General features: G+C 43.2%; 1 protein-coding gene across 2 annotated transcripts in view; it reads left to right on the top strand.

Annotated features, from left to right (window-relative positions):
• The first annotated feature begins 2,341 nt into the window (after positions 1-2,341).
• The window catches only part of HECA (hdc homolog, cell cycle regulator), a 32,903-nt gene continuing 14,479 nt past the window's right edge, over positions 2,342-20,765 (top strand). The window contains exon 1 of one of the 2 annotated variants that reach the window (XM_050949703.1): positions 2,342-3,117. In XM_050949703.1, the coding sequence (XP_050805660.1) occupies positions 2,892-3,117 (226 nt within the window). In that variant the 5' untranslated portion in view covers positions 2,342-2,891. Of the gene's footprint in view, positions 3,118-13,820; positions 13,843-20,765 lie in introns of those variants that run through there. The other variant, XM_050949704.1, reaches the window with a different exon arrangement.

Raw genomic sequence — 20,765 nt, 5'->3', positions numbered from 1 at the left:
AAAGTGGGAGTATGCTCCATGCATCCCGCAAAATATTTCCTGACTTCCCCACAGGAAGTCCCAACATAGGTCCATCATTACCCATGTCGGCATTGAAATCCCTGTGATTCTGTCAAAACAAATCCCACAGTGGAATCTGGCCAAAGCTAACAGACTGCTATAGGGGAAGCTGTTGAAAAAGTGGTAATCCATACCCCTGCGACACCAGAATGTTATCACCAATCTGTTGGCCTCCTTATCGTTGCCAGCAAGAAGGGTATCGAAAGAATACACTCCCTGCTGGACAAAAGAGACCCAGGATCTGCACCAGCAATACAACCAGTCAGCAGCCCACATGTAGTGAAGGCTCTGCTAGAGTATCTAGACTCAGCCAGACCTTGGTGGTGGATTGAGTGTGTTGAAGATTTGAACTTCACACACTCTAGTTGCCATGCCTGGGCCTTACTTCGATGTCTCAGAGCTGTTAATTAGATGGAATATTGGACCTCAAAAGTCTGGTCCAACTTCATAGTCTCCAAACTGGTGGAGAGCACAAAAGGACCGCTCAACAAAAATAGCAAGTGAGAGATCCATCATCAGCTACATAGGACCATGATCTCAATCCCTCCACAAGACCTCATTGCCATCAGTATAGATGAGGTGAAAAAAGGTTTAGCTACAACAAAGAAAGGGAAGGCAGCCAGTGGAAATCATATCCCCCATGGAACTCCAATGGCTGGTGAAACTGTACACCAAAACTACGGAATCTGGATGCACCCCAAAAGTCTGATGGGAGGTGATAGTTATTGCCATACTCAAATCAGGCAAGCTGAAACATGACCCAGGAAGCTATAGGGCAATATCATTTCTGTACACTATCTACTAACTTCTGGAATGTATCATCCTCCAGCGTCCAGCTTGAATGGGGACCTAAACACCATGGAGGAATATTTCCCAAAATGGTGGCTCAAGCCAAATCCTCACAAAAAAACAAAACAAAAACAAAAAAAACCAGTCACTGCATTCCATCTTGATAACAGGAGTGCTAAGTGCACCCTGAAAGTGACCTTCTGCGGCAATACTGTGAGACATGAGCCCACTCCGACCTATCTCAGACTGAAGCTGGATTGCATGCTAACCCTCCATGATCTGAAGAAAGTAGCAGCCAAGAAGAAGACAAGGGTTAACCTGGTCCAAAAACTGGCAAGCACAAGCTGGGGGACATTAGCATCAGTGTTAAACAATGTTGCCAATTATTGTGGGACTCACAGTCTTCTTCTTCACATGACTGATGTAAATGTAGAGCAACAACTTTAATTTTATATTCAGATGGTTAAGGCAGATAATTGCGTCTGGAGTAGCAGAGTGTATTGCTGTGATGTCTTCTCTGTATTTCTGAATTGGGCATTGAGTTGTTATATGTTCCATGGTATGTTCTGAGTGACCACAGTTGCACACTGAAGAGTCTTCAATTTTCCATTTGTGCAGCAACTATCCGCATCTGCCATAGTTTATGCGGATGTGGTTTAGGGTTCCCCATGAGCTTCATGGGAGTTTGAAGCCAGGGATCTTTTGTGTTGGGTCTTTCACGAGGTGTTTATTTCTGACTTCTTGTGAATTCCACTCAGCTTTCCAAGCTTCATCAGGTTGAAGTTGAATTGTTGAAGGTTAAATTCCTGGGTCCAAAAGGGCTTACGTGACTTCAAGCAGTGGTGAGGGATGTTGTTAAGATGGGAAGATATTTGTTTTCCACAATTTGCTGAAATTCCTGAAGGTTGCAGCATCACCCCAAATGGATGGAGATTCAATGCACAACAGCACCGGTAGCCAAGGCGTTGTGGTCGACTTGAACGTTCCAGTGATGCACCGCATTGCAGTATTCAGCTGGACTTCAACAAGTCGAGTGTAGCTACTTCTGGTCCATATCACTGCACAATACCTGGCTACGGAGTACGCAAGGGCCATGGCTGATGTCCATAATTAGGGTTGCCAACTGTACTTTATTACAAGGGACATCCCTTATTTTTTCATCTCTGTATAACAAAATTGGGAGTTGCTGAGTGCTGTAAAAAGCAGTAAGAAATACTAGATGTGACTATAGGTGAGTACTTATTATTATTATTATTATTAATAAGAATTACAATGATAATATCAAGGGGAGGGGTGAGGCAGAAGTGCTAAGAAACAGTGCCTTATTTTTGAAATACAATGTTAACAACCCTGCCAACAAAGCTCCAGCTATTTTCCAGGGAGAAGACCAGACGCATTTCCAGCCAAGTACGCTTAACACAAGCTTGCGCTGCCTCCCTCCTTGCGTTTGTGGAGGTTGTTCCTTCAGGAAATGAGGCAGATCTTCCAGGGAACTGCTCCCTTCTGCTGTGAGCACGTGAGGCCTCTGCTAGGCCAAAGGGAGGAGCCTTGTATGGCAACCCCCTTCCACAGCATTGGCAGCCCCCAGGCCGTGAGGGGGGTCAGGCCCCAGTTGAGCTCCTCGTGCTTTCTTTGGTGCCCTGGTGGAGCTCAGCCCCGTAGCTCCCCCCGCCCTTTTAAGTTGCGCGGCTTCCCTCTGTCAGCAGCCAGCGCTAGTGCGTGTGAAAGGAGGAAGCCGAGAGGGGTGGGAGGAGAGCGATAGTAGGGGAAGCAGAATCAAAACAAGCGGGACACGCCTTTTCCCCTGGCGCTGCTTCCCCCCGGGGCCGGGCCGGGCGGCTGGGTGTGTAAGTGTGTGCGCAGCGGGGCTGGGCTGGCCGCGGGTGCCCGCCCGGGACGGCCGGGAGCACTCAGCCTGGGAAAGCCGCAGCCAGCTCCTCTCTCCTTCCTGGGCGCCCTGTTTGCAATGGAGCCGCAATGAGTCGGGGGTAGCAGCCGCCTCCTCACCAGCCGCCGCCGCAGCCTCCTGCTCCAGCTCCGCGATGCCGAACCAGAAAAGCAGCAAGGGCAGGAAGAACAAGCGCGCTAACAGCAGCGGGGACGAGCAGGAAAATGGAGCCCTGGCCCTGGCGGCGGCCGCGGGCGCAGCGATGGGAGCGGCGGCCGGGGCGGCTGGAGGATCGGGAGGAGCAGCGGCCGCGGCGGCCACGGCCGGAGGCGGCGGAGCTGTGACTGCAGTCGGCGCGGCTCCCAGCGACAGCAAGAGCGGTGAGAGGGGGGCGGCGGGCGGTGCTGTGAGGCGGGGGTTTGCCCTGGTTTCTGCAGCATCAGCAGCGTGATGGGCAACTTGTGCCTTCCCCTGCCCGGGCCCGAGCTGCGAGCTGGGCCCTCGGCGGCGCATTGCCAGAGGGCGAACCAGAGTTAGGACTCGCCCCATCCCCGGGCTCTGGCCGGCCGCCGCCCTGCGCCGCGAGAAAGCGAAGCAAAAAGCAAACGCCCGGTGCAGCCCTTCGGGCCACGCTGCCCGACAGGAAACAAAATGTCATCTGGGTTGCTCCATGTGCTCCCCGCCGTGCCGCCGCTGGGACTGGGAGGTGGGGGCTGGCAAGGGCCACAGGAGGCTTTTACTTGCCCAGACTCCTTGTCTTTTCCTGTCTCTTCTCTCTGCCCCCCCCCCCCATTTTATTTTCCTTCCTGGTGCTGCTGGGGGCTGTGTGTGCGCCCAGCGCGTGTGATGCGCCACACCAGGCTGTGGGGAGGGAAGGAGGAAGAGAAAAGGGCCAAGAGAAAAAGTTACCTCCGAAAACATTCTCCTCTTTGTGTCGGCTGGCATTGAAGGGCGAGGCGGTCATCCGCGCAGGCTGAGCTCCGTGCTGAGCACGGCGATGGAGCCCGAGGTTAACCTGCAAGTGACCCCCCCCCCGCCTTGCTTGCAAGGGTATGTACAGTAGTGTCAAACAGCTGGAGAGCAGCACTTTGCCTACTGCCTAGGCATTGGGGCCTGACAGCTTACATAGGCTGAAAGCAAACCCGGTAAAGGCACCATATTACTGGGGGGGACATGGCAATCTAAGAGTTGGCTGGTACTAATACTAGGGCATAGATGTATGTGCTCAGCACATTCTAACGAAGATGGCTGTTCTTCCTACTGCATTTATAGAAATGCATTTCCATCGCAGCCCTTGTGTGCACTTACAACTTAAACCCATAGGATATTTAGTTTTAATTCTTCAGATTTCTAAAATAGAACTGTAGACATCCATCCAGTACTGTAACAAACTGTCAGTCAGCAACCCCTAGGTTATTTGCCATCAGTGGCCATGATTAAAAGGAAGTCAAACATCATCCCCTGCCACTGCCACCAGTCCAAACCCTTACTTTGGCAAAGATTTTCAGGAAGTTCAGATTTGTGGCAGTTTTGCTATCCTTCTAAGTGAATAGTAGAGGTATTATATGATAGGATTATTGGATTGCACTGGTATAGGACTTCCAGGGCTTGTACCTACCGCCCCTGTTTAAGCAAAAATCCTGTTTAACATGAATGAGGGTTGTTGCTTTAAAACGGTTGGCATAATGCAATGCTCCCGTGGAAATTGTTCCTTCATTTAGAAGTGACCATTTATTTAATCACAATTAGAAAAAATAAAACAAGTCCTGGTGTACTTTAGAATGTTAAATAAAAATAAATTTAAGTTAACATAAAGGGGTGTAATCTAATCATATTTGCAGACTGTGTCATCCTTTTGAAATTGATTTCCCTCACAAGCCATTTTTGAGCTCTATAGTTTTGACTTAGAGTATTTTGCTAGGATGTTTTCTTGTGGAAACTTGTTTTACCATTTGCAGTTTTTTTTGTAGACTGCCAGGCTTTAGTTACTTTAAAGGAGCATTCAGAATTGTACAAACCCAAGGCAAGTTAGAGGGTTCTGGGTTTTTTTAACTGGGAAATAAAACAATAGGCCCAGGTCCTGCAGTCAAGTCTGTGAGGACCCTGTGAAGAGCCCCATTCAAATCAGGATTCAGGACCAATGCTTTAACTTTTTCCATTATGAGTAAGTTGGCAAGGCAAGGAGAGTAGATGCAACTGGATTTATACTTCGGTATGACAATTTTGCACATTGCTGTTACTCTTGAAAAATTATCATTGCTGATTATCACTTCATTTTTTGGGGGAGGAGAGCTCCTGTTGCATATTTTTAATAGAATTAATATAGTTAATTACAAACCTTTTTATCTCACTAGGCCTCTGTCAGACTGTTTTTTATAAGAATATTATGATACTCTGTATAGTTCTGTAGAGTAAGTGATCAGGTCCTATTTTTGGTTTAGATGCATGAATAGGAAAAATTGAAGTTAGAGAATATTTGGAACCTTTTAACCTTGTTTGCCATGTTATGTGACAAGAGAGTCTTTTACATTTTTATTTAATCGGAGAATAAGTATTGGGCCTGCTAAGGCGATTTTCATTGAGATATTTTCTGTAAGAACTGCCCACTTCAAAGTGACAAAGGGAGGGAAAAGGACCTCTGATTTTTTTCTCCCTAACCCAAATGAAACCAGTGAGATACAAGAAGCATTGTGGGTAGGTAGGTGTGTTGTGTTTGTGGGATAACCCAACCTCATTTTTTTATACAGATGCCTTTTGAAGACAACGGGAGTTCAGTGTGGTACTCAGATAAGCGCTGTCAGTTCCTCTCCAGTTGGACAGTTTCCTCTTTTTAAAGAAGAATTTTGACTGTACCAAGTAGTTTGCATACCTTAGCTCTATTTTGATCAGGTTCTCGAGAAGTCCAGGCTACCTTTTGGAAAATCATACGGAGAAGTTCCTTTGAACTCAGTTTTGTTTCCCTTAGAATTCATTGTCCGTAGGTAAAGCCACTGTGCAGTGCAAGTACATTCAGACTGCCCTGCCAGTCAATGTGCCTCATCCCTAACCTGACGGGAATGCTGGTAGCAGTGAAAAGTTAATTCAGTCTCCTTTCAGGCTTTTTTCTTCCCCACTGAGACTACTAACAAAGGTGCCAATTATGAAGGTGTTTATTATGTGGACACTAACCTTATTTTACATTGGTCACCAAACCACCATCAGATTGTAACTCATGCTCACAATTATCTTAGGTTGTACATCCAAAGCTTTAGATTAGTTCAAGACATGGTTTTAGAAAAACCCAATGCATGCTATGGAGCCTACACTACAAAATATAGCAGTTGTGTGAGTGGGTCCCCGATCTGGGGGATCATAATAAAGTCCCTGCTGTTTTTAAAGTCTGTGAATCTCCCCTGAAGTGTAATGTAGATAGGGCCTTTGAGACAACAGGCTTCATAAATCTGAGATATTTCACTTATTCTTAGGTGATTACAAAAGGATTTTTTCAGACCCTGAGATGTGGTACTGCAGTGAGTTTTGGGAATGTTTTTGGGTGCCCTAAGTTAGTATAGTTCTACTATAGAGTACCATAACCTGATTTTTCTCCCTCCCTCTCAATTTTGGGTTATATTATAACACAGCTATTATTACACACAAGTTATATTAAAAGTATATTTGGGTTGTGGAGTCAAGCATTCAAAAGTTAGGAAAAGCCAGAATTAAGGTTCCTTGTCCAAACTTAATTTGTCCCCCTTGTGCATATACATTAATCTACCATCTATTGATTCCATGATCAAGACTATTTTTTCATACAATCTCATTTTCAGATGGATTTTCTAACAGTGCAGTTACCTCATCACCTGCTAAGGCATTGTTTCAGTGCTGTCTTTGTAGCTGGAACTATTTTCTCTGAATCACTACAACCACTTCCTGCAGCACCTATGTATTCGTTAGGTCTTCTATATGAGTAGTGACCTACTTTGACCCTGCTTAATTTGAGAGACCTGAGTTGGGTCATAGCTCAGGGTGGTATGGCTAGAAATATAATGCCACATTATATGAAGTGACTGCGCATCTTTCAGGTCTGACTCAAATGTAGTTAAACTGATAATTAAAGCTGTGGTGTATTGTAATGCACAAGGTGAGTGACATATTTTCAACCACTGTACTTTTTTTTTATTGGTGTCCTAAAATATGTCCGCTCCAAGTTTTTCATGATTACTATATGGCTAATTTTAAAATAAATAAATGCAGGTAACATTCTTTTCATAGAGGAAACAGTAATTTGAAATATTCTGAAGGGTATCATTATGAGCTGAATACTAATGTCAATATTGTAAATTTTTGGGGAAAAAGAATGTCAAGGAAAAATGCTTAATTTTCACATGTGAAATATGTCCAAGCAGATTGAAAGCTGACTTGTTTTTGGGGTTTTTTTAAAAAAATAACTCGCCCCCCCCACAACTCCCTTCCCCCCAAAACTTAAAATGTCCAGCTGTATCTTTGCTGTGTTTAACTGTGACTATACAAGTTCTTAAGAACTACTTTATTTACTTTCAGTTTGAAATGCCAGACTGGAAGAAATATATATAAAGTATCCTGGTTTTAATATTTTAAAATAGAAAATGGAAAACGTAGGCACAGCAGTAACAAAGATATACTGAAACTGTGACTAGCCAACCATTACAATTTAAAAACCGATTACATTGTGGGGCTGGAGTATTTAAAGAGGACCAGAGAATTTGTGTAAGAATATATCAGTGGTTCAGTTTTCAAAATGAAATATTCCAAAGTATATATTAATGGAGTGCAAATCACTATGGTTAAGCACTGATAAATATTCTCTATCAAATATTCTCTACTCATTGAGTGATTTTAAATAGGACCACTTGTGGAGTTTTAAAGTACTGCTAAGTGTGAGTAAGGACATAAAAATATGACCTATAATAGGATACTAAAGCATAACTTGTGCTTCATAATTCTATTTATCTCAAACTCAGTTGAACATAATTGTTTTATTGCCTACACCAGTGCACTTTATATTTGAAAAGAGCCTTTATGCTGTATTTGAAGTACCTATTTGTAGGAATCTAGAAACTGCAAATACTTGCTTTTGTGGACAAAACAGTTAATAAAATTACAAATCTGTGTAGACGGGCAGTTGTGTAGTATTGATGAATACAATAAAGACTATTCCTGTATACATGTGAGATAAGCAAATACACATGCAGAGGTCAGGAAATTAAAAAAATTATATGCTCTCAGAATGGTTAACCATGGGCTGGATTCCATGCTCACGGCCCTATATTGATTACTAGGCATTGCTTTAGGAGATATTTTAAAAACAGACTTATTTGAAACTGGTGAGAGACTGTTGAAAGAATTAAGAGGAGAGTTTTCTTTTCATCCACTCATTCCAGACACCCCCCCCCCATTTGTTTGTAAACAGCAGTGACAAGACAATTTCTGGGCACGGGTGAGGTCTGTAAGCTCTTTCTCTACCCTCCCTTATATCATCATACAGACACACACTTTTGTCTGCTTGATAGTTGTGGTCCTGAACCCATCCTTGCTTCTCTACTTTTCTGCCTATAAAATATTAGACAAAAGTTGTTGGTTGTCCACAGTTAAATAGGTTCAGCCTAAAGATTAGATCAACTGAGATGCGAGGTGTTTTAGCTCCCATTGCTCTTCAGGGGTACAGACATTGGGAATTGTGGGTGCTCAGCGTTTTGCAGGATTGGGCCTGAATTATAGGAAATAAATCCATATGGTTTGCAACCTTAAAAGGCACCTGAATTACAATAACACACAAAATAATGATTAAAAAAAGTCACACCTTCTTCTAATTAGAGTCCTTTTCAGAGCAATTCAGGATTACAGAAATGCAGAAGTTTTGAGGAAACAGCTTAGCTCAAAGAAGTGACAGTTCAGATGCGGAAGGCTAGCTCATCTTTGAGTAAGAAACGAGTGACTGCAGCACTGGAGTGTCATGATAGAGTGCAAGGCTGTGAAGATGGAATACAGCTAAACTGGAGTTGTAACATGTCGAGGAGTGTTTCTTCCATTAGGAAGGGAGGGAGGGAGAGAGAGAAAAAGGGTGTATTTCTACTATAAGTAAAGTGTAGCGTAGCCATAACTTATGTTGACTTAGGCTATGTCACTCGGGGTGTAAATTAGTTACCCACCTCGAACGACATAACTTATGCTGACTTAAGTGCCAGTGTGAACAGTGCTATGTTAGCAAGAGAGCTTCTCAAGCCAACATACCTACTACGGTTCACGGGGACTGGAATAATTAAGCCAACAAGAGAGCTCTCTCCCATCCACTTAGAGCGACTACACTAGAGAGCTTACCGCAGCACAGCTGCACCACTGTAAGCTCTCTAGTGTAGCCATAGCCTAAGATTCAGGGCAAGTCTATGCTACAAAATTAAGTCGACCTAAGTTATATTGACATACAGCCACCGCAGTAATTGAATTGATTTATATTTCCACACTACGCTCCTTGGGTCGGCAGTGCACATCCTTACCAGGAGCGCTTGTACCAATTTAACTGCCAGTGTGGGGCATTGTGGGATGGTTTCTGAATGGCAGCAACAGTCAATGTAAGCAACACAGTGTCTACACTGACATTGTGTCCACCTAACTGCATAGACTTAAGCACTATGCCTTTCGCGGAGGTGGAGTTAAGTGTAGTGGGCAAGCAACGTCGGTGGGAGCCACATTTTAGTGAAGACACTTACAGTTAGGTTACTGTAAGACAGTTTACATCAACCTAACTTTGTAGTATAGACCAGGCCTCAATTTCTTTCTGTAGGAATGGATACTGTACTTAAGAGGGAGATTCAGTAATCTCACTGTAGTGACCCCTTTATTCATATCACAAGTTGGAATTTCACACTGCTAGCCTACTAGCACTGAAGCACTGGAAATTTGCATTAATTATTACGCTCTGCTTCTTGAGACATAGGGATTAGTTTTCTGAAGACCTTCAAAGAATTAAAGGCCATGGGGAAGGCTACAAAGAGGGTATTTAAATAATCTTTGCATCATGAAGTGAGGGAGTTTCTTATGCATTTGTCATTCTGTTTTTCTCAGTCCATTGAAACAGGTAAATGTGTCTTACATCTGGGAGGACTAATCTAAGTTGCCTGTTTTAATCGCCAATTTTTATAGCGGCAAAAATCTGTAGACTAGAACTTAGTATGAAGCAGTCTTCAGTCATGTTTTTGTTTCTTAAAGTTCATTCTTACTGATTGGTATGAAAGTCAAAACATACCTTATTTAAGCAATGATGTATCTGTGCACTTTTATTCAGAATATTAATGTTTGTGAATATTATTTCTATTTATTAGGTGCTAAGCTATATGAAAGTATTTGTTCAACTGCACCAATACATGAAAACTCTTGGAAACAAGGCTTGTTTAAACAATCATATATTTGGTGAATCAGAACTTGATATTCATATCTCTGAAATGCAGCCATGTCTTGGCATAAACCTAGAAGCCATTCTATTACAGCAATACTACATGTTCATTTCCCCTCCTGTATGAATTACAGAAGGAGAGAATAGCAATTTCTGGGGAAAACTATAGGAGGAATTATAGATAGGCAGAGCGGAACTACTCAAGTTGGCATTTGGCCAAGATTCCTAAATGTTGCAAAAAGTTCTACTAAAGGGATGCTTTTATGACATAGGCATCTGCTAATCATTCCTTAGTCTTGCCAACCACTCAATATCAGAACTGTTCTGAAGTGCATATTGGCTTCCAAAATTGGAAAGTTGACCCATTAAATGTATGCAAGTGGTTAGACAGCTACCTGGAAGCAGATTGCGTTTAAATGGTAAACCAGCTTCTGGCAATAGGGACAATATTTTCTTTTTGATGACTGGTTTCATATTTGCTGAACAGATTGGTAGAAAATTAATTATGATCATGTTTAATGGGAAAAAATGAAGATGCTTGTGTGATGAAGTAGGATTTGTCTGTAATAATTTTATGAATCCTGTGCATGCCTCAGTTTCCCCTCAGTACTTTGCATTGCTACCCAGTAGGTGCAAAAGGGTTAAAGTTACTCTTGGAGCAGAGTAAGAGACATGCACATAGCGATCTGGGGTGGAATGAAAGGGTGGTCTGAAACTGACTCGTACCAATAGAGCATCTGAAAAGACAAGAGGAACCCCAATGGCCAGGATATTCACAGCAACCAACAACCCAGGGAAAGGAGATTTGCCCCCCTTCCCACCTCCATCAGGGAAGCAGAGCACAGCCCCCAGCCTGAGAACAAAGGAGGAAGGTGTCAGGTGGCTGGCTTAAGGGCTGCCTGGTGTCACTGCAAATACTTGCTGCAGTGCATGGGTTCCTGTACAGCGTACCAGTCTCTGATCAAGAGTTTATGTCAGTTGAACTTGGTGAGCAGGTCTCATGGTGTGAAGCAGGAATGCTGCAGCCCAGAGGTTCAGTCTCAGAGGCATTGAGGCCACATGACCTGGTCTTAAGGTAGGGTGGAACCCCTTGGGGGTCTGCCATTCAGAAAGGGTTCCTCCAACGGAATGTCAGCAAATTAAAGTTCTGCTCTGTTCTCCCATTCATTAAACTTAAAATATTGAGATTTTGAAAAAAGCTCAGTCACTGTTTTGTAGCACTGGCTATAATATTCCTTAAAACAATTGCTTGGTGTTTAAGAAAACAAGCCATATTACCACGTATGGTGTATTCTGTTGGGGTAATAGCATAGACATGTAATGCCTTTAATATTGATTCAACATGCTAAACTAACTAGGTTTTACAGTTGGTTTAATTTCAATAGATTTTTAATGATGTCAGTCCTTGAGAAGGAGGATTGTAATTGAAAGGTAAATTCAAAACTTGTTTAAATGAAATTAAACCATACACTTAAAAAAACCCATTTTTTTTAAGTGTATGGTTTAATTTCATTTAAATTGTTCTGATTTATGTAGACTCAGTGGTGGAAAGGGAACACAAAAACAAACAATCAAAGTTTTGAAGAGACTGCTAATGTTTATAGTAGTACAGCTCTTCTGACTCCAGCTTTTCTGCTTGAGCAAACTGTCTATTTTAAAAATAGCTTGGAGCACTAAAATCAAAACTTGAATTGTTTAAGTCAAGAAATGCAAATATGTGGTTCCTGTATCAATAATTGATGAGCATCGGATGTGTATATATGAAATAATCATTACATGTACTTAAACATTAGTACACGTGCACATATTTTGTTGTACTATACATAGTAATGTTGACTTTACATAGAAAATATAAATAATGTAGGAGGAATCGCTGATGCTATCGGAACTGTGTTTGATTTTCCTTATTTCTGTGCAGTTGCAATCTGAAACCTTAGAATTTCACTCATGTAGTCTTGTATTTAATTTTTTTTTAAACCAACTACTCTACGTGCAAAGAGACAGTATTATAGTGAATAGACAATAATATACATAGTAAAGTAAGACTACAGCTTCATAAGACAAAAATAAAATAAGCACATAAGTGACAAGGAAGAAGTTATGGAAAAGTTTAGTCTGTTCCTGGTTTATCCTAGATTGTTGGCTGAGAAGGCACAGTATGAAGGAAAACAGTCTAGTCACAATCCTTCTGGCATACATTGGTTGCATACAGATCCATAGGATCGTCTATAACCATTTTACTGTTGATTCAAGAGGAAAACTCAACTGGACTATCACTGAAAATGTCACTTCAGATATATCTTTTCTTACAGCCAATTACTTTTTGCCTTTTATATCTTAAACCAGTGGCTCTCAACCTTTTCAGATTAATGAACCCCCTTCAGGAGTCTGATTTGTCTTGCGTAACCCTAAATTTCACCTCACTTAAAAATGACTTGCTTGCAAAATCACATATAAAAATACAAGTGTCATAGCACACTATTACTTGAAAAAATGCTTTTTCATTTTTACCTTATAATTATAAAATAAAACAATTTGGAATTATAAATATTGTATTGGTGCATAGTATATAGAGCAGTATAAACAAGTCATTGTCGGTATGAAATTTTAGTTTATATTGACTTCACTAGCGCTTTTTATGTAGCCTATTGTAAAACTAGGCAAATATCTAGATGAGTTGATGTACCCCCTGGAAGACCTCTGCTTACCCCCAAGGGTATACGTACCCCTGGTTGAGAACCACTGGCTTAAACATTGTTTTACTCCTTACAAACCATGTATATGTAAGAGTAACAAGACAGTACAAAAACCCACACCAAGAACATAATGTGTAACATTTCTTAAAGCAGGAAATGAAAGATAAATCCCATCAGTAAGCAAACCAAGAGAATAGGAATATTTATGCATTTTAGTTTATAAATATCTGTATGTATCCATCTCGTGCATGTCATCATTGTTTGGGACCAAGTTTAGGTTACTTCTTCTGGTATTAAAATTCTAAGCTTAATCGTTAAGTTACAAGATGACCATGATTTAGGATGGTAAGGCCCTAGTTATATCATGATCAAGTTTTATTTGATCCTGTCTCATATTTAGTTGAAATTGTAATATAATATAATTTTGATTTTTGTGATAGAAGATCTTCACTCAGATTGAAGACTGTCCCAGATAACTCAGTAATGAGGTGAATGAGATGATGATTTGAGTGTGTGGTGGTATTGCACTTCCTGGCAAGACATCCCTTCTGTCTAAATCTTTCTGGACCTAGCTGGTTTGGTGACCATTCTCCCAAGCCACTGTACTCTATGGTGGTGTGAGTACATGGGAGCACATACGGCGTCCAAATGTCAAAATTTATGGTGGCCTGTACCCATTAGGCATCTAGACCAAGGGGTTCATTTCAAATATGTCATTAAATATTTTGAGTGATGTGAGGGAGTTGGGAGCAGAAGAAGGTGGACTCAGTCTGTATTTTTTTAGATTTCTATAATGCATCCAATTATGTGTTTTTCTACTTACATACATTCAGCTGCTGTGGGCCTGAGTCAACACAGTACTTCAATTTTACGCTATCAGCGTAGAAGAGGACCAGATCCAGTATCTGCACAGAACACAGTGAAGACATTTTTAAAAAGGAAAGTCTCAGCCAATCCATTATAAGAGAGGGACAGCAATTGGAGGGATAAAGGGATGAGAGGTGTAGTATTGTTTTGTCTTACAATGCAGATCAGTTATTTCAGTATGTTGCTATTCAGATACATACCCACATGTATGTTCATCTGGATAATGCACTTGTTGGATTCTTAGGCCTCTTTTTGTAATTAGCTGAGTGTAGACAGGGCCTTTGATCCATATGGAACCCCACTGATGTGTCTCATTACTACATGATCAGTTTCTGGAGCCACCCTTTCTGCAGTTGTACCTTTGTACCCATGTGGATTTGAAGTCAATGGAGCTCTAAACAGGCAGCATTGGCATCTTCAAGGCAAATAATTTATTGTGCCTTAGAATAATATACCATTTTCATCCATAACTTTGTATCTTTACATTTAAATTTTGCAAAGGGCGATTCAGATTAAGGACCATGTGTATGCCACTCTTGAATTCTAGAAACAGTACCATTTGAGACGTGCAGAAAAAGTATCTAAACTGTTTTTTTGTTTCTTTTAATTATCTCTTGGAAAACACAGTTACTTTCATATTCCTACAAGTGAAAAGATTTTTCTTCCTCTTTCCAGAAAGGCTGCTCTGAGGAAAAACCTGAGAAATTTAAGAACCCATTCTCTTCCCTTCTTAAGCTATTTTGGCCATCTATAAGCCATTGGAAAAAAAAAATGCAGGTTTAAAATGAAAGTTAGTCTTTGGCTATAAACTGTAGAATTGCTAGCATAGTGCATTTATAAATATTTTTTATCAGTGAGGCTTTAGCCTTCTGAGAAATATTCACAAAAGTTATTTTTTTATTAACGGGAAGCAAAAGGGATTGACAATTTAAGGATCTTTAAAATATCTTAGTTTTCAGATTGTCACTTGTTTTACAGTTCTTTAATAAGCACTTTGCTAGATGCATTGTGGTACTTTGCTTCTGTGTATAGCATTTATAGGAGGGGCAGTGGCTCTTCATACTTTTTAACTTGGTAGTAGGTCTTGGTAAAGATATGTCTACACTGCACACTCCTTTTGGTGGTGTTTAGGGTACACACCCTCTCAGCATGGGCATAAATAGCAGTGTAGACGGTGAGGCACTGCTTAGGCAAGTAAAGACACTCAACCCTATTGGTATCTCAAGTAGCAGTAGAGAGGTTTTTTTGCTTTTAGTATTTGACATTGGTGTGACCACTGCTGGAATACTTTGTCCAGTTCTAGTGTACACAGTTGGAGAAGTATGTTAATAAATTGGAGAGGGTTCAGAGATGAGCTGTGAGAATGATTAAAGGATTATAAAACATGGCTTGTGGTGATAGACTCAAGGAGCTCAGTCTGTTTAGCTTCACAAAGAGAAGGTTAAAAGGTGACTTGATTACAGTGTGTAAGTACCTACTTGGGGAACAAATATTTGATAATAGGCAGAAGAAGGCATAACATGATCCAGTGCCTGGAAACTGAAGCTAAACAAATTCAGACTGGAAATAAAGTGTAGTTTTTAAAAGTGAGAGTAATTAACCATTGGAGCAATTTACCAAGTGTCATAGTGTATTCTCCATCACTATCAATTTCTAAATCAGGATTGGATGTTTTTCTGAAAGATCTGCTCTAGGAATTATATTGGGGAAGTTATATGGCCTATGCTATACAGGAGGTCAGACTTGATAATCACAATGATCCCTTCTGACCTTGAAATTTATGGATTCACTCTTATCCTGACATTCTTGAGAATAATATTGCCCCATTCTGGGGCCTCATTTGTCATAATCCAACTCCCAAAAGAGATGCCTTTTCACCCACTGTTAGGTTGGGGGCTCTCTAACCTCTTTTTGGAACTGTGCAGCTCAAGTTCTGGCTTCCCATACTGAAAGACTCACCCATTTAGTTCAGGATCTCTCCATAGCCCTCCTAAAACTGGGGGTATGGCTACACTTACAGCTGTGCAGCGCTGGGAGTTACAGCTGTCTTCGTACAGCTGTGTAGGGACAGCGCTGCAGTGTGGCCACACTGACAGCTACCAGCGCTGCAGTGTGGCCACATATGCAGCCCTGTTGGGAGTGGTGCATTGTGGGCAGCTATCCCACAGAGCACCTCGTCCCATTTTGGCACCAGGGGTTGTGGGAGGGGGACGGAAGGGTGCAGGTCATTCCACTTCCCGTCACAACGCCCCGTGGTGCATCGCTTCAGATCCCAGCAGTCACTGTTTTTTCCGTCCACGTTTGGTGCCATTGTGAGTCTCCCAACGGTTTCTGTGCAGCACGATTTCTGTGGGAAATGGAGCCCGAGCTGCTGAGAACTTTGCTGATGAGTGTCGCCAGCACATCATGTTTGGCAGTGGAGCTATTCCTTCAGCTCCAAAGTGACAGTGAGGAGTCCGACGATGATATTGAGTTGCCTGACACGTATGACACTAAATTGCTTGTGGCATTCATGGAAATGCTCAGCACCGTGGAATGCCGCTTTTGGGGTCGGCGAACAAGCACTGAGTGGTGGGATCACATCGTCATGGAAGTCTGGGATGACGAGCAGTGGCTGCAGAACTTTTGGATGAGAAAAGCCACTTTCATGGGACTGTGTGAGGAGCTCACCCCCACCCTGCGGCACAAGGACACAAGATTGAGAGCTACCTTGCCAGTGGAAAAGCGAGTGGCTATTGCAATCTGGAAGCTGGCAACTCCAGACAGCTACCGATCGGTCGGGAACCAGTTTGGAGTGGGAAAGTCGACTGTTGGAATCGTGTTGATGCAAGTTTGCAGGGCCATTAGTCGCATCCTGCTAAGAAGAACCATGACTCTGGGGAACGTGCAGGACATTGTGGATGGCTTTGCACAATGGGTTTCCCTAACTGTGGAGGGGCGATAGATGGGTCGCATATTCCTATTCTGGCACCACCCCACCTAGCCATCTGAGTACATTAATCGGAAGGGGTATTTCTCTATGGTTCTCCAGGCGCTTGTGGATCACCGTGGGCGTTTCATTGACATTTATACAGTCTGGCCTGGAAAGGTGCATGATGCACGCATCTTTCGGAACAGTGGCCTGTTCAGGAAGCTGCAGGCCAGGACTTTTTTCCCAGACTGGAAGATCACAGTAGGGGACATTGAAATGGCCATTGTGATCCTTAGAGACCCTGCTTACCCGTTAATGCCTTTGGCTCATGAAACCGTATACAGGGAAGTTTGACAGGAGCAAGGACCGGTTCAACTACAGGCTGAGCCGGTGCCGAATGCCTGTGGAGTGTGCTTTTGGCCGTTTGAAAGGGCGCTGGAGACCTCTGTATGGGAAGCTAGACTTGGGGGGGAAAGCAGCATCCCTGTGGTTATATCCGCGTGCTGTATCCTCCATAATATTTGTGAAGGGAAGGGTGAAAGATTCAGTCAGGCATGGACCTCTGAGTTTCAACGCCTGGAGGCTGAATTTGCACAGCCAGAGAGTAGGGCTACTAGAGAGGCCCAGCACAGGGCTGCAAGGATTAGGGATGCCTTGAGGGAGGAATTTGATGCTGAAAGCCAACAGTAATGTTTGGTGCCTTGCACGGGAGTGAAGTGCAGTGGTTACAATGATTTGCTGTGCCTGTTTTTTTCCTGGGCTACGGTATCTTTCACTTTCTGCAATAATAAAAACTTTTAAAAGCCAAGAATTCATTTATTGGAAAGAAAATAACTTTATTGACAGACACACATTATTTTGGGAACCTAAAAGGGCAGGGGGGTAGGGTGGTGAACTGTACAGTCAGAGGTTTGAATATGTCCTGTCTGGAGTGCTGTGCAATGACTGCTGCACTTCAGGATGAAAATGCTGCATGGTGATGGGGGTTGAGTGCAGAGGGTAAGGGTCGTAGTTCTCAGGGCTGGTAGGTGAACGTACAGGTGTTGGGGGCAGCTGGTGGTGGTAAGAACCTGGATTCTGGGGAAGGGAGTTTTGAGCTGACATTGGGGCACAAGGGAAAGAGCTTTGGGATGGGGGGGGGGCGGCACGGTAGTGCTCTGCCTGCATGGCTACAAGTGACTGGACGAGTGACAGTCCGTTTGGCGCGCCAGGATGCTTATCAGCTGCTTCGTGCTTTTCTTCTTAGCCACTGCCTTTCTCCTGCTTTCTCTTTCCCTCCAGTCCTGCAGTTTTTTACTCTCTCTGGCAGACTGATTCATAACTGCTTTCACCATTTCTTCTTTGCTTTTTCGCGGCTTCTTCCTCAGGTTTTGTAGTCTCTGAGCAGTCGTTGATACGGCCAGTCAAGTATTCAAGGACACTGTTATTAGACAAAAATTGAAACATTTAACAGAGGCAGCATTGTGTATAATCACAGTGAAGGAGTTTACAGTCTCACTTTAGCATACTTTCCACATACCAAACAGAGCACACAGAACCCACAGCAGCAAAGAAATGGTGAGTGAGGGGGAATGCTTGCAGGAGTTAATTAATCCTGGAACATATCTCGCTGCTGCGGGTCACCTGGGAAGGGGGAATGATTTATTCATGGCACTGCAGGGGGTTCTGTGCATTGGGGAAAGCAAAATGCTGCAGAGGGCACCAACAGTGCACAGTCTCCCAACATTTTCCACAGGCCTTAATCCTGGAAGATATCTCGCTGCTGCGGGTCACCTGGGAAGAGTGGGAGGGTCTTCTACAGCAATACGGATTCCGCCCTGGCCGCTATGCTGCTTGCCTGTGTGCAGCAATGGTCCCCCCACCCCTCGCGGCACAGTGGCGCGGATGCGTTAGCCTGACTGCGACAAGGACCACAGTGGCTCTCCCTATAAACTTGCGCAAGCGCATTGCCCACGCTCTGGCAGACACTTTTGAAGAGATTACTGAGGCCGATTACCGCGACGTGATAGACCACATCAATGGGCTATTCCACATCTAGGCATGCATGCATGCAGCCATAACCACCCCTCCCTCCCGAAACATTTCCATCCTGAAAATAAAAGCTGCTTACCGGGAACCTGCTCCTCTGCTTCTCCTTCACCAACAAGTTCCAGCTGCTGCGACTGGCTACCTTCCTCCTGGCTTGAGAAGAGCTCCTGGCTGCATGCGTTCTGGGACTCCGGGGTGTCTCCCCCCACCCCAGTACCCTCACTTTCAGTTTCCGGTCCCCCCCCCCGCTCTGAAGTGTTCATCGTGGACGTCGGATTAGCAGTGGGGTCACCCCCAAGTATCGCGTCCAGCTCCTTGTAAAAATGGCAGGTCATGAGGCAGCACTGGAGTGGCAGTTTCCCTCGTGGCCTTTTTAATATGCACTCCGCAGCTCCTTTACTTTAACCCTGCACTGCACCGCGTCCCGGTCATGGCCCCTTTCCAGCATGGACCTTGAGATCTGTCCATAAGTATCGTAATTCCTATGGCTGGAGCGCAGCTGTGACTGCACAGCTTCCTCCCCCCAAACACTGATGAGGTCCATCAACTCGCCATTGCTCCATGCTGGGGCTCGTTTGGCGCATGGAGGCATGGTCACCTGGAAAGATTCACTGGTTGATCGCACTCCACACCTGGCTGAGCAAACAGGAAGGGGATTTTTAAAATTCTCGGGGCATTTAAAGGGTGGGTCACCTGAGGCCAGGGCAGTAGAGTGCGAACTGATGAGCAGAGTGGCTGAACAGGCATTCTGGGATACCTCAGAGGCCAATTACAGCCCTTTTGGTGGCCACACTTGTGGCGCAACGCTGCATCACCAGTGCTGCAATCCATATACCCGAGGCAGAGCAGGAGTACAACCAGCGCTGCAGCTAGGGAGATGCAGCACTGTATGTGCCTTGCAAGTGTGGACGGTGAGTAAGTTGCAGCTCTGTAAACCCACCACCAGCGCTGCAACTCTCCAGTGTAGCCAAGCCCTGAGTCTTGGTAGAATCCTCCTCCTCAGGGCTCTGCCTGACTGTAGTTTGCTTGGAGCCTCCTTTGAGAGCAACCCTTTGCAGTCATCCGATCACCCTTGACCCTTCTCAGATGGATTAATTACCCCCAAACACTCGTCTTGGCTGAGTAGGAGAGAGAGGAGCCTTGCCATGTCCACTGTACAATGCTAAGACATCCAGTAAGTTCTACAGAAGAACAAAGGAAGACCACATTTCGCAGTTCTGATATTTCTAAGGTGGGGGGAAGGACCTCCCCCCCACCTTAGAAACCAAACCCCTTTCAAAGCACTTTATCCATCATGAAACAGCGCAAAAGGAAAAAAAAAAAAAAAAGGGGGGGGGAGAAGCTCAATTTAAGAAAAAAAAAATTCCTCCCACTCCTTTGCAATTGTCTTTAGAATATTCACTAGATGTAACAACCAAGATTACAAACAACAAAGAATGACTATCAGTGCCCTTTGTGCAAAGCATGGGCTATTTTTTTTTCTAGCATTTATTTTATTAATCCCATTTTTGTTTGCATGCTGCTGAGTCACGAGTCTTGTCCAAATGGTTATGGATAGTTTATTTTTGTGTTTGTTTGGCATTCAGCAAACTGAACTGTAGTATGTGTTATGAGGGTGGGGCAAAAGAAGTGTTTTTTCAGCTTTACTTATGATAAGGACAGTTAAAAAAGTTAATAACAAGGAACAGGTTTAATGCTTGTGCTCTGTTCCAAAGAGTGTTCTAATAAAAAATAACATTGGAGAACTCTGAACATAAAATTAAAACAATCATTAAATCATAGGCCATCTCAGTTGTATTTGAGTACACAAATATTAGAGAATATTTAAACTTTTTAGGGGGGTAAAAGGACTTTTGGTTTCTTTCCATCAGAAATGGTATAAAAGAGTGACTACAAAGTAGATGAATGCTGGAGGATGTGTAAATGAGAGATTTTCACAGTAGTACTTTTAAAAAAAATCTTTTTCAGCATTGGGTTTATTCTGATGTGCCTTTGATGGTTTAAGTTTAATTAGCTCCTTTGAGATAAATTGTACATTATTGCCTAATATTCTGTAATCCAAAGATACACGTTTTCACATCTTAAATATCATAAAATTATTGCTACTTGCTAGAGCCA

Source organism: Gopherus flavomarginatus, chromosome 4 (genome assembly GCF_025201925.1).
Source record: "Gopherus flavomarginatus isolate rGopFla2 chromosome 4, rGopFla2.mat.asm, whole genome shotgun sequence".
Taxonomy (NCBI): Eukaryota; Metazoa; Chordata; order Testudines; family Testudinidae; genus Gopherus; species Gopherus flavomarginatus.
This window is presented reverse-complemented; position numbering and strand designations above follow the sequence as displayed.